The 14,333-nt window shown below is 35.4% G+C and overlaps 1 protein-coding gene and 1 long non-coding RNA gene across 2 annotated transcripts in view; one reads left to right on the forward strand and one right to left on the reverse strand.

Moving 5' to 3' along the window:
- Window positions 1-14,333, forward strand: part of LOC117332249 (synaptic vesicle 2-related protein-like) — a 78,915-nt gene that overhangs the window by 26,379 nt on the left and 38,203 nt on the right. The window contains exons 3-6 of the mRNA XM_033891133.1: window positions 6,353-6,438; window positions 6,642-6,740; window positions 7,937-8,008; window positions 12,861-12,985. Of these exons, the coding sequence (XP_033747024.1) occupies window positions 6,353-6,438; window positions 6,642-6,740; window positions 7,937-8,008; window positions 12,861-12,985 (382 nt within the window). The remainder of the gene's footprint in view (window positions 1-6,352; window positions 6,439-6,641; window positions 6,741-7,936; window positions 8,009-12,860; window positions 12,986-14,333) is intronic.
- Window positions 8,779-9,194, reverse strand: LOC117333081. The gene is made up of 2 exons (XR_004533824.1): window positions 9,140-9,194; window positions 8,779-8,830 (listed from the first exon to the last, which is right to left on the reverse strand). It is a non-coding gene; the product is annotated as an uncharacterized LOC117333081 (long non-coding RNA).

The raw sequence follows: 14,333 nt of genomic DNA on the forward strand, positions 1-14,333 counted from the left end.
ACAAAAGCATATCAGTGATTTTTTTACCAAACTACAAAAACAATTAGCATGTTTAGACACTCTTACTGTTCAGTACCTGAAATTGAAATGTTTGTGTTTTCTGGTTTGATCACAATAAAAGACGTTGGATTCCTACATTTTTGTTTTTGTCAAATTCGATACTACCGCCACCCTCTTTATACCGCCAATTACAACAAGAACAAAAGGTGGCGGTATAACGAGGGATTACTGTACATACACCTGTAACTTTGATAGCATATTTACACACACCTGTAACTTTGATAGCATATTTACACACACCAGTACATTTGACACCTTACAGATATGCATGTCTACATATACTTGTATATACCTAATGGGAATATGTTTATTTTATCATTGTGAAACATTAATCATTATGTACATATGTATAGATAGGACAATACTTTAAACATATCTAAACACAATAGCACATAAACAAGAGATCCCAGAGGGATCTTAGTGTCCACCATAATGAATGATCTTTATTGGATCTATGTAAGACTGATCTTTCTATACTTTTCCCATCTCTTATGACAGCATATATTTTAGCATTGTTTGACAAACTATGGTATGATGTTAAGTTTGAACTCGATTTTCTATTAAGACGGGGTCAATCCAGAGGTGACCTTTCGAGGTATACATGTATCTACAGTGAGATTACCGTCGGTCGATGATACCCCGAGCCAAGGTGACAAAGCACTCTCACTAGGGACCACAGAACTCATCTTCACAGCATTGTTACGTCCATTTTGTCAGCCAAATCTATTTAACTATACAACGGACATACAAATCAGTTTGTTGTTAATCTTCATATTGGAAAAGGAAATTCACAATGCAATCAAAACAACGCTTATTTATTCAAAGTAGATTTAGTTAGATGTTTCTGTACCGGCCTAGTTTGTGATGAAGTTAGAGTCCTGTGGTCCCTTGGTAGTAATATACAGAATTGCATCATCAGTCCGTAGGGAAATCCTCACTATTTTATTGATTACAAAGGTAGATATAGGTATCTTTCATGTGCTGACAATAATCTGGATCTCGTGATCAGCAGTAGATAAAATCTAAACTTGAATAGTTGTTTTGTTGTTCAACGCTTATTTTGATGAATTTGAAAAGTGAAAAAGACTATTTGTAATTTGAAATGAAGAAAAATTGTTGGTGTTTTATTGAATAGTGATGTCTACCTCTGGTTTTTGTAGTCGGCCTAAGAAAACATGTAATGTACATATGATATAAGTCTTTAATATTAATAAAAAAACATTTTGAAAATTACAACAAAAAACTAATGAAAATTGCAAGACATTGAGCACCACAATACCAGACAACGTTAGTATAGAGTGGAGTTCTTGAGATACGGATGGCTGCAGAATTTACGATGTAGTGTGTAGGTGCAATCAGTAGCTAAAATGACCTTTACCAGGTAAAATAGAATATATAAAAACAGAAAAATCCTAGTGTGACAATTAAAGAATCTATCTTTGTAATCAACTACTATAGAATGACCTGGATGTTTGAAGGATGGCTCTGTAACACAGACATTAGGCCAGGTTTATATTGGGCTATACCGTACATATCATACTATTGGTAGTGTGTACTGTAGGGGATTAATAGAATCTTTCACCCTTTTGGGATGAGATAGGGGGATCTCAACCCGAGAGGGGAGATTGTTGAATTCCCAAACACGAGGCTTGCCGAGTGTTTGGGAACTTAACAATCTCCCTCCGAGGGTTGAGATCCCTGTATCTCATCCTAAAAGGGGTGAATGATTATTTTTCTCTTACCCTGTTTTCCAATCGTGGTGTGAACCAAATCTAAACGTATGAAAACAACAACACGTGGACGGCGGATGACAGTTGTGATAAGGCTGCAGCAGACGCTTTACACCTTACGATGTTGATTTCATACAAAATTTAGTTCTGATTAACTTGCCAAAAACAACACCAAGCACTCAGTTAACTCTAGTAATTAATACTTATTTTAATTTCTTTTGTGAATAATACTGATATTTTACATTCAAACGTTCCGGGTCAGGTTATAGTGACGTCACCCTATTGAGAACAAGAGCACGTTCGAAGAGCACGTGTAGCTTGTCTTTTCCCTAGGGTGAGATAAGAAAATCTCACCCCGGTAAAACTGCGGATATCCCTGTCCAGGGTAAGAGAAAGAGTTGTCTCCCTTGTAGACAATATGATGTCCTGATCGTGTATTAACTGCCCTAATGTCTGTGTCACAACGTCCACTATGTCCACACGTTACATGCTGTTTGCTCTGTTCACTCTGGCCCTCTACAAGGCCTCTTTTCTCTCTTGTTTACATTTCAGTTCACATATTATACAGAAACTATGGCCAGGAAAGATGAATGATATTGGCAGTATATGAAGTTTGTTTGTTTTACAATCACAGGGCATCACATTTAAAATTTGTCTTCCTTTTATTTATTTAGACAATTTCTTACTTTAATTGTTTTTACAAAACTTAGCTCCCCAGGTATGACAACCAAGGGGAGTTTATGTTTTTTATTCATTTGTCATAGCATGACAATGGTTGAGGTTTCGGAACAATGACCACATAACAATTGATTTGTATAAACAGATGAAATACAATAACCAGGTATGTTACCAGGATCGCTCATACTTTGGGTACAACCCCTGGGACATAGTTCTTCAGTCATGAGAACAAAATATTTGAGATTAAATTGATGAATGTTAATAGACTGGGCCGGGCGGAACTACAATCATGCTACTTGATGATTAGCATCAACATGTGGCTCTGCTCCACGTGGACTTAAGTATTTAGCCTAAACTCATAGGATCCATGACATTTCCTTATAACCATCCTCTGTATTAATTGATATAACTCTACAATGTATAATAAAAACATTTAAAATTTCCTTTAACCTAGAACATTATGCTAGAAATGCGACTTTTGTATGTTAAAAATCTGTAGGTAGTTATTATCAGCATGATAATAATGAGTTGGCAGAAAGCAATAATCAATCTCCTTAATTATGACAATGAAAACCAAACAAATGTAAGGTACGTTTTAAAATTAATTTATTCACCTTTGAGAGTCATTTCCCTGAAAACTGAACAATTTGTAGATCCCTGCATAACTTTAAAATCTGAAATGGTTGAGATTCCCACTCTGTGTACTTATTACTAGGTATTATATGAGACAACCACAATCATGCTACTGTGGTAACATGATGTATGCTGGGGCTAATATCTTGCTATGATTGATATAAATATACAGGTGAGTAACACTTACACTCTGGAGCTTTTAATAAAATTTTTTTTTCTGTTATGCAAAAACTGGCAAAGGACATTTTATTTCTTTTTTTCTTTTCAATTTTCCTCAGTTTGTGCAGCGTGTTACCTAGATTGATTTCTGGGATGTTTTGTGTTTATATTGTCTATTATATTTCTGGAGTATTGCACCATTGTTGTGTGCCTATAGGGATTACTCTGTGGATTCTGATGTAGATATTGTAGACCAGCTTGTGTAAGTGAGGATAAAATCACCTGGATTGATAGTCTTCCTTATCAACAAACTCCTGTCATTTTAATTAATATAGGATAACACGACTTGGAACTTATCCACTTCAGAACAAGTGAAGTTAAATTAAGTTTATAATTCTATATAAAGTAAAAAAGTGAATTAAGTCCGATCTATGTGTATTTTAGCCCACCATCATCAGATGGTGGGCTGTTCAAATCGCCCTGCGTCCGTGGTCCGTCGTCCGTCCGTCCCTCCGTCCGTCCGTCCGTCCCTCCGTCCGTCCGTCCGTCCCTCCGTCCGTAAACAATTCTTGTTATCGCTATTTCTCAGAAAGTACTGAAGGGATCTTTCTCAAATTTCATATGTAGGTTCCCCTTGGTGCCTAGTTATGCATATTGCGTTTTGAGACCAATCGGAAAACAACATGGCCGACAGGCAGCCATCTTGGATTTTGACAATTGAAGTTTGTTATCGCTATTTCTGAGAAAGTACTGAAGGGATCTTTCTCAAATTTCATATGTAGGTTCCCCTTGGTGCCTTGTTATGCATATTGCGTTTTGAGACCAATCGGAAAACAACATGGCCGACAGGCAGCCATCTTGGATTTTGACAATTGAAGTTTGTTATCGCTATTTCTGAGAAAGTGCTGAAGGGATCTTTCTCAAATTTCATATGTAGTTTCCCCTTGGTGCCTAGTTATGCATATTGCGTTTTGAGACCAATCGGATAACAACATGGCCGACAGGCAGCCGTCTTGGATTTTGACAATTGAAGTTTGTTATCGCTATTTCTGAGAAAGTACTGAAGGGATCTTTCTCAAATTTCATATGAAGGTTCCCCTTGGTGCTAGTTATGCATATTGTAGTTTGAGACCAATCAGAAAACAACATGGCCGACAGGCAGCCATCTTGGATTTTGACAATTGAAGTTTGTTATCACTATTTCAGAGAAAGTACTGAATGGATCTTTCTGAAATTTCATATGTACGTTTCCCTTGGTGCCTAGTTATGCATATTGCGTTTTGAGACCAATCTGAAAACAACATGGCCGACAGGCAGCCATCTTGGATTTTGACAATTGAAGTTTGTTATCACTATTTCTGAGAAAGTACTGAAGGGATCTTTCTCAAATTTCATATGTAAGTTTCCCTTGGTGCCTAGTTATGCATATTGCATTTTGAGACCAATCTGAAAATAACATGGCCGACAGTCAGCCATCTTGGATTTTGACAATTGAAGTTTGTTATCGCTATTTCTGAGAAAGTACTGAAGGGATCTTTCTCAAATTTCATATGGAGGTTCCCCTTGGTGCATCTTTATGCTTATTGCATTTTGAGACCAATCTGAAAATAACATGGCCGACAGGCAGCCATCTTGGATTTTGACAATTGAAGTTTGTTATCGCTATTTCTGAGAAAGCACTGAAGAGATCTTTCTCAAATTTCATATGGAGGTTCCCCTTGGTGCCTCTTTATGCTTATTGCATTTTGAGATCAATTGGAAAACAATATGGCCGACAGACCGCCATCTTGGATTTTGACAATTGAAGTTTGTTATCTCTATTTCTCAAAGTACTGAATGGATCTTTCTCAAATTTCATAAGTAGGTTCCCCTTGGTCCCTTGTATTGCATTTTTGGACCAGTCTGTCCTGAAAACAACCTGGCAAACAAACAGCCATTATCGTTAAATCTCAAATTTCTTATATAGCTAGGATTCCCTTGTTTGAAAAGTACTGGTGGGATGTCTCAATTTGCACAGATTAGTAAAATGAAGGGAAAAGTAGAGAAAAGATCAATCTGACATGGAACTTACGAAGATCATTCAATGGTGGGCGCCAAGATCCCTCTGGGATCTCTTGTTTTATTTTGAAGAAATATATATTTTTGTATATGGGTATTGTTGATGGCTGTTATTTTCTTTTCTTCACAAAGATGTAGATCTAATATTGGGTAGTAGTGCAGCCATTGGTTTTGTAATTCCTGTACATAATGATTAATTATATCAAGTATACATATATATATTATTTAGGCTGATTTCAATCATAACTGACAAAGATATTGTTAAATGATATTTGTTTTCTCTATCAATCATGCTAATCTTCTATAGGCTGTAAATATAAGTTTACCTAAGTAATCAGGCAGTGTTTGGACATATATACTGACTAAAGACAAAACAATGTAGATATTAAGGTTATTGATGACTATAAAGACAAAACAATGTAGATATTAAGTTATTGATGACTATAAAGACAAAACAATGTAGATATTAAGTTATTGATGACTATAAAGACAAAACAATGTAGATATTAAGGTTATTGATGAATATAAAGACAAAACAATATAGATATTAAGTTATTGATGACTATAAAGACAAAACAATGTAGATATTAAGTTATTGATGACTATAAAGACAAAACAATGTAGATATTAAGTTATTGATGACTATAAAGACAAAACAATGTAGATATTAAGTTATTGATGACTATAAAGACAAAACAGTGTAGATATTAAGTTATTGATGACCATAAAGACAAAACAATGTAGATATTAAGTTATTGATGACTATAAAGACAAAACAATGTAGATATTAAGTTATTGATGACTATAAAGACAAAACAATGTAGATATTAAGGTTATTGATGACTATAAAGACAATGTAAATAATAAAGGTTATTGATGATCGGTAGACATTTTACCCACCTCTGTACATATATAGGGTTTATGTATTCTAAATATCAAAGTAAGGGTTTATTTTCATTTTGATGTAATTTTTACAATATTTTTCAGTAAAGAACATTCTCTTTGTTTACATGATTTTCTCACCTTTTTGACAGAAACCTACACCATACAACAAGCAATTGACAACATTGGATTTGGAAAGTTCCAGATCAAGCTCTCCATCCTCACGGGATTTGCTTGGGTATGTACCAGTAATGTTAGATTTTAACTTTTATTGAAAATAACTGTGTAAAACTTGTACCAGTGTTCTGTCTCTTAGTGAAGATTTTACAGACAATACTACCAATACTGTACATCATAGTCACCACCAATATGTGCTGCCAATTTCTTCTCATTCTCTAAATTCATGTATTCATAAAAGATTCGAGAAACTTTATTTTACAGATGGCCGATGCCATGGAGATGATGATACTCGCTATTTTGTCTCCAGCCCTTCACTGTGAATGGCAGCTAGAGAGCTGGCAACAGGCCCTTATCACCACGGTAACACTCTGTTGAATTTATGATTTTGATGATATTTTGATAATATTTACATATTGATTTAGATTGTTCATATACTATCTTGTTGTAAACATGTACACACCTGTTTGGTACACACCTGTTGAGTCAATACCTTAACTTCACATCCTATGATACATACCTGTTGAGTCAATACCTTTCCCCCCATCCTGTGGTACATACCTGTTGAGTCAATACCTATTCCCCCATCCTATGATACATACCTGTTGAGTCAATACCTTTTCCCCCATCCTATGGTACATACCTGTTGAGTCAATACCTTTCCCCCATCCTATGGTACAGACCTGTTGAGTCAATACCTTTCCCCCCCATCCTATGGTACACAACTGTTGAGTCAATACCTTTCCCCCCATCCTATGGTACATACCTGTTGAGTCAATACCTTTCCCCCCATCCTATGGTACACACCTGTTGAGTCAATACCTTTCCCCCCATCCTATGGTACAGACCTGTTGAGTCAATACCTTAACTTCACATCCTATGTTACACACCTGTTTGGTACACACCTGTTGAGTCAATACCTTAACTTCACATCCTATGGTACATACCTGTTGAGTCAATACCTTAACTTCACATCCTATGGTACAGACCTGTTGAGTCAATACCTTTCCCCCCATCCTATGGTACAGACCTGTTGAGTCAATACCTATTCCCCCATCCTATGGTACATACCTGTTGAGTCAATACCTTAACTTCACATCCTATGATACACACCTGTTGAGTCAATACCTTAACTTCACATCCTATGGTACAGACCTGTTGAGTCAATACCTCTCACCCCCCCCCCCCCCCCCCCCCCCCCATCCTATGATACATACCTGTTGAGTCAATATACCTTTCCCCCCATCCTATGGCACACAACTGTCGAGTCAATGTTGTTTCTCCCTCGTCCCATGGTTGAAATGAAATCTAATCAATGATTAAATCAATTTTTGAATATATATTAACAAAGTGAACAAAGCAGTCCAATATATGACTACTATTGATTCTGTGACATGTTTCTAGATCAGATGATAAAATCACAAACCTTTAGTCATGTCAGTCTATCTAAAATGTGTCAAACTTTACAACTACAGTGTAAACTGTTTCTGACATGTTATAAATGTGTTGTCAAATTGAATAGACCCAGTTTTCTAATGAGGTATATTTTTGACTTTCAGATTGTATTTTGTGGGATGTTCTGTAGTTCCAGTTTCTGGGGTAGTGTGTGTGACAAATATGGACGTAGATCTGTAAGTATCACAGTACTAAAATAGAGTTTCCATTTCATGTGTTTTTAGCTCACCTGGACCGAAGGTCTGGTGAGCTTATGTCATGGCGCAGCATCCGTCGTCCGTCTTTCGTCCCTCTGTCGTCCGTCCTTCCGTCGTCCGTCAACATTTGCTTCAAATCGCTACTAGTCAAAAAGTTCTTATTGTATTTTGACCAAATTAGGCCAGAAACATCCTTGGCAGAAGGGGAACAGATTTTGCATAAATGGTGGCTCTGACCCCAAAGGGGTCAAAGGGGCGGGGCCCAATAGGGGAAATAGAGTTAATTCCTTCTAATCGTTACTTGTCATAAAGTTATGAATGAATTTAAACCGAATTTGGTCAGAAACATCCTTGGGGGAAGGGGAACAGATTTTGCATAAATGGTGGCTCTGACCCCGAAGGGGTCAAAGGGGCAGGGCCCAATAGGGGAAATAGAGTTAATTCCTTTAAATCGCTACTAGTTATTAAGTTATGAATGGATTTGAACCCAATTTGGTCAGAAACATCCTTGGGGGAAGGGGAACAGATTTTACATAAATGGTGATTCTGACCCCAAAGGGTACTAGTCATAAAGTGATGAATGCATGTTCTAAAAACAATTCTTGAGGTCTTTCAGACCTTAGAGAGTCTGGACTTCATTAATCTTTAAAGCAGTTTGGATTCCCACACTATAACCATATATAGCATTATAACAAAGTCGGATTTTCAGTTGGGAGGGGCCTTGGCAATAGATAATAAACGGCAGGAGCTTCTGTTCACATGTTTACTTGCACATATTGATAAGTACAGGCAGAAAAGTCCCTGCAATCAAGCAAATAGCTTCTGTCAATATACATATACATGCGAAACTAACGCGCCCAACTTTACAACAACAGCGCGTAATTTGAAAACAGTTAAAATTACACATACTCAGATAAGACCACATTCAGGTAACGTATTCGGAGTTAAAACTATTAGGATATGCTTTTAAAATATAGACAGATACCTGATTCGATACAAGTTAACTTAATTTAGAATTATAAACGTCGGTGGAAGTACCGATCACATGATACACAGTAGATAATGAATTAATAAATAATAATAATTAATAGTAACAATTTCACTACTTACTTGGCATGTGGTGCCCAGGACGTATTTACAAAATGTATGAAAAGTTGGCATAAAGCGTCTTCTCCGACCAATGTATAGAGTGGAACTGGGGAAAGAGCGCCAAAAAGGGATAGAAAGGAAGAAGGAGAAACGCATTGCGCATGTCCTGCCCTGTCCTGTCTGTCAGTGGTCAAACCAGTTTATTACAAACATACATCACACGAACATACTCTCCGGACATTCACGAACCACACATACAAAGCACATAACTGACAGCTACCTGTAACACAGCATAGGATACACCCTGCGTGACAATCACACGACGAGTACAGAACATTTACCTAACAGCCACAAACACGACGTGGGATACGAACAGCACAAATACAACACAACGAGCAGTTATAAAAGTGATTCAGTTAAAATAACCAAAATTAACAGGGTGCCACAGCATTGTTTGAGATTTACAAATAAAACAAATTGAATATGAACATTATTTGGACATTTGGTCTAATCCAACTAGGTGAGCAATACAGGCCCCATGGGCCTCTTGTTTATAAAACAAATCTAAAAAAAAATGTTTTTCTGTGCCTCTCTGGGGGTGAAATGGAACTATTGTGTTGAGTTTGATTATGAAATCAAAATGATTATTATTAGTGTTGATTATGTAATTAAAAATGATGTTACCAATAATCATGAAAACAGTATTTTTTGTCAGACTGATATGAAATCTTAAATCACTTGTTTCACCCTTTATTTGATGACATTGAGAAGCTTTGACATCACAATGCCTGTTGTTAAACATGTGTTTATAATACTGTGTATGTAAAGTTGTGTTAAACCTCATTATCTCAAACTCGGATAACTCCAAAACACGGATAACTCCAAAACTCGGATAACTCCAAAACTCGGATAACTCCAAAACTCGGATAACTCCAAAACTCGGATAACTCCAAAACACTGCTTAACTCAAGTACTGTATACACTCTGATAACTCCAAAACCCTGCTTAACTCAAGTACTGTATACACTCTGATAACTCCAAAACCCTGCTTAACTCAAGTACTGTATACATTCTGATAACTCCAAAACCCTGCTTAACTCAAGTACTGTATACACTCTGATAACTCCAAAACCCTGCTTAACTCAAGTACTGTATACACTCTGATAACTCCAAAACCCTGCTTAACTCAAGTACTGTATACACTCTGATAACTCCAAAACCCTGCTTAACTCAAGTACTGTATACACTCGGATAACTCCAAAACACTGCTTAACTCAAGTACTGTATACACTCGGATAACTCCAAAAAACTGATAACTCCAAAACACTGATAACTCCAAAACTCGGATAACTCCAAAACTTGGATAACTCCAAAACACTGCTTAACTCAAGTACTGTATACACTCTGATAACTCCAAAACCCTGCTTAACTCAAGTACTGTATACACTCTGATAACTCCAAAACCCTGCTTAACTCAAGTACTGTATACATTCTGATAACTCCAAAACCCTGCTTAACTCAAGTACTGTATACACTCTGATAACTCCAAAACACTGCTTAACTCAAGAACTGTATACACTCTGATAACTCCAAAACCCTGCTCAACTCAAGTACTGTATACATTCTGATAACTCCAAAACACTCCTTAACTCAAGTACTGTATACACTCTGATAACTCCAAAACCCTGCTTAACTCAAGTACTGTATACATTCTGATAACTCCAAAACACTGCTTAACTCAAGTACTGTATACACTCCGATAACTCCAAAACCCTGCTTAACTCAAGTACTGTATACATTCTGATAACTCCAAAACACTGCTTAACTCAAGTACTGTATACATTCTGACAATAAAATTCTATGTAAATTATATTTGGATACCTCAAACACTTTGCATATCCCAAAGATTTTTCATGAACCTGTTGACGTTACGAGGTTTAACTACTTAGTATATTAATTAGGTTGTTAGAGATTACGAGTTTTAACTATTTAAGTTAGGCTGTTAGAGATTATGAGGTTTAACTATATTAGTTAGGCCGTTAGAGATTACCAGGTTGAACTATATTAATTAGGCTGTTAGAGATTACCAGGTTTAACTATATAAATTAGGCTGTTAGAGATTACCAGGTTTAACTATATTAATTAGGCTGTTAGAGATTATGAGGTTTAACTGTATTAATTAGGCTGTTAGAGATTACCAGGTTTAACTATATAAATTAGGCTGTTATAGATTACGAGGTTTAACTATATTAATTAGGCTGTTAGGGATTACGAGGTTTAGCTATATTAATTAGGCCATTAGAGATTACGAGTTTTAACTATATAAATTAGGCTGTTAGAGATTACGAGGTTTAACTGTATTAATTAGGCCGTTAGAGATTACCAGGTTTAACTATATTAATTAGGCTGTTAGAGATTATGAGGTTTAACTATATTAATTAGGCTATTAGGGATTACGAGGTTTAACTATATTAGTTAGGCCGTTAGAGATTACCAGGTTTAACTATATTAGTTAGGCCGTTAGAGATTACGAGGTTTAACTATATAAATTAGGCCGTTAGAGATTACGAGGTTTAACTATATTAATTAGGCTGTTAGGGATTACGAGGTTTAACTATATTAATTAGGCTGTTAGAGATTATGAGGTTTAACTGTATTAATTAGGCTGTTAGAGATTACCAGGTTTAACTATATTAATTAGGCTGTTAGAGATTATGAGGTTTAACTGTATTAATTAGGCTGTTAGAGATTACCAGGTTTAACTATATAAATTAGGCTGTTAGAGATTACGAGGTTTAACTATATTAATTAGGCTGTTAGGGATTACCAGGTTTAACTATATTAATTAGGTTGTTAGAGATTACGAGTTTTAACTATTTAAGTTAGGCTGTTAGAGATTACGAGGTTTAACTATATTAATTAGGCTGTTAGAGATTATGAGGTTTAACTGTATTAACTAGGCTGTTAGAGATTATGAGGTTTAACTATATTAATTAGGCTGTTAGGGATTACGAGGTTTAACTATATTAATTAGGTTGTTAGAGATTACGAGTTTTAACTATATTAGTTAGGCCGTTAGAGATTACCAGGTTTAACTATATTAGTTAGGCCGTTAGAGATTACCAGGTTTAACTATATTAATTAGGCTGTTAGAGATTACCAGGTTTAACTATATTAATTAGGCTGTTAGAGATTATGAGGTTTAACTGTATTAACTAGGCTGTTAGAGATTATGAGGTTTAACTATATTAGTTAGGCTGTTAGAGATTATGAGGTTTAACTGTATTAATTAGGCTGTTAGAGGTTACGAGGTTTAACTATATTAATTAGGCTGTTAGAGATTATGAGGTTTAACTGTATTAATTAGGCTGTTAGAGATTATGAGGTTTAACTGTATTAACTAGGCTGTTAGAGATTATGAGGTTTAACTGTATTAATTAGGCTGTTAGAGATTACGAGGTTTAACTATATTAATTAGGCCATTAGAGATTATGAGATTTAACTATATTAATTAGGCTGTTAGAGATTACGAGGTGTGAATATATTAATTAGGCTGTTACTGATACTATTGTATACATGTTGTTGAAATTATTTTGATGATAAATGGTTGTACAAATGTATTTTGAGTACGACTACATTTAAGTTGTCAAGATATAATGATAAAAATGGAAACAACAGACAATTCATAGTTTGTTGCCTAGGTAATGACGTGCTATTTTTTTTACATTAATGTGATTTGTAGGAGCTGATTCTGTGTTCTGTGTTCACCTGCTACTTCGGAATCCTCAGTGCATTCTCGCCAACTTTTATATGGATGTTGATCCTGAGAGGACTTGTTGGCTTCGGTATAGGGGGCGCTCCACAATCGTATGTATCACACGTACAACATAATGTTCTTTATTCTGTAGTTGTCATGTTTAATTTTATTGTATGAGAAAAGAAAGACATTGTAGAAATCAGGAATTTGGAAAGACCACTTCATTATCTAAAATTTCACAAGAGCTATAGGGAACAACCAACCAATTGAAAAAATATATTTTTGAAACAGCCCCTGTGTATAGAACGTTGAGCCAAGGATAAAATGTCTGGCAGCCACTGATTGGCCAGTATGTTATGAAGTGAGAAAATAGATATGTAGCCTGATAGGTAACTATCAATAAGAAATGTTGATATAAATTTCTTAAGTCCGATTGGTTTTTTTCCCAAAAGTTCACGTAATAATAGTAAACAGGTAAACATTTAAGATTTTTGAGAATTTTTACTGCGAAATTCACCTATTTTCAAAATGGCTACCCTGGAGAAAATTTGAGCTGAAGGACCCAACTTTTTTTTTTGTTAGGTGTTATATCAGACCCTAAACTTTTGTTATAAACCATAATCGTCATATTCAATTCAAGGATTTGAATGAAATAATCCAAAACGTTAACACTAAGGTCTATGGGAAAACAATTGGTTGCTTGGTCTCATTAAGATATATCTAGCTAGAGTTATCAAAATTTATTGACAGACATTTTGTTGACAGTGTAATAAATTTTTAACAGTGTAACAGATTGTTGACAGTGTAACAGATTGTTGACAGTGTAACAATTTATCGACAGTGTAACAGTTTGTTGATAGTGTAACAGTTTGTTGACAGTCAAACAGATTGTTGATAGTGTAACAGATTGTTGACAGTGAAACAGATTGTTGACAGTGTAACAGTTTGTTGGCAATGTATGATTTCGTTGACAGTGTAACATATTGTTAATAATGTAACAGATTGTTGACAGTGTAAGATTTTGTTGACAGTGTAATATTTTGTTGACAGTGTAACAGATTGTTGACAGTGTAACATATTTTTGACAGTGTTAACTGTATTTTATGTTGACAGTGTAACAGTTCGTTAACTGTATTCTATGTTGACAGTGTAACAGTTTGTTAACTGTATTCTATGTTGACAGTGTAACAGTTCGTTAACTGTATTCTATGTTGACAGTGTAACAGTTCGTTAACTGTATTCTATGTTGACAGTGTAACAGTTCGTTAACTGTATTCTATGTTGACAGTGTAACAGTTTGTTAACTGTATTCTATGTTGGCAGTGTAACAGTTAGTTAACTATTCTATGTTGACAGTGTAACAGTTAGTTAACTATTCTATGTTGACAGTGTAACAGTACGTTAACTGTATTCTATGTTGGCAGTGTAACAGTTAGTTAACTATTCTATGTTGACAGT

This window comes from Pecten maximus, chromosome 8, assembly GCF_902652985.1.
Source record: "Pecten maximus chromosome 8, xPecMax1.1, whole genome shotgun sequence".
Lineage (NCBI taxonomy): Eukaryota > Metazoa > Mollusca > Bivalvia > Pectinida > Pectinidae > Pecten > Pecten maximus.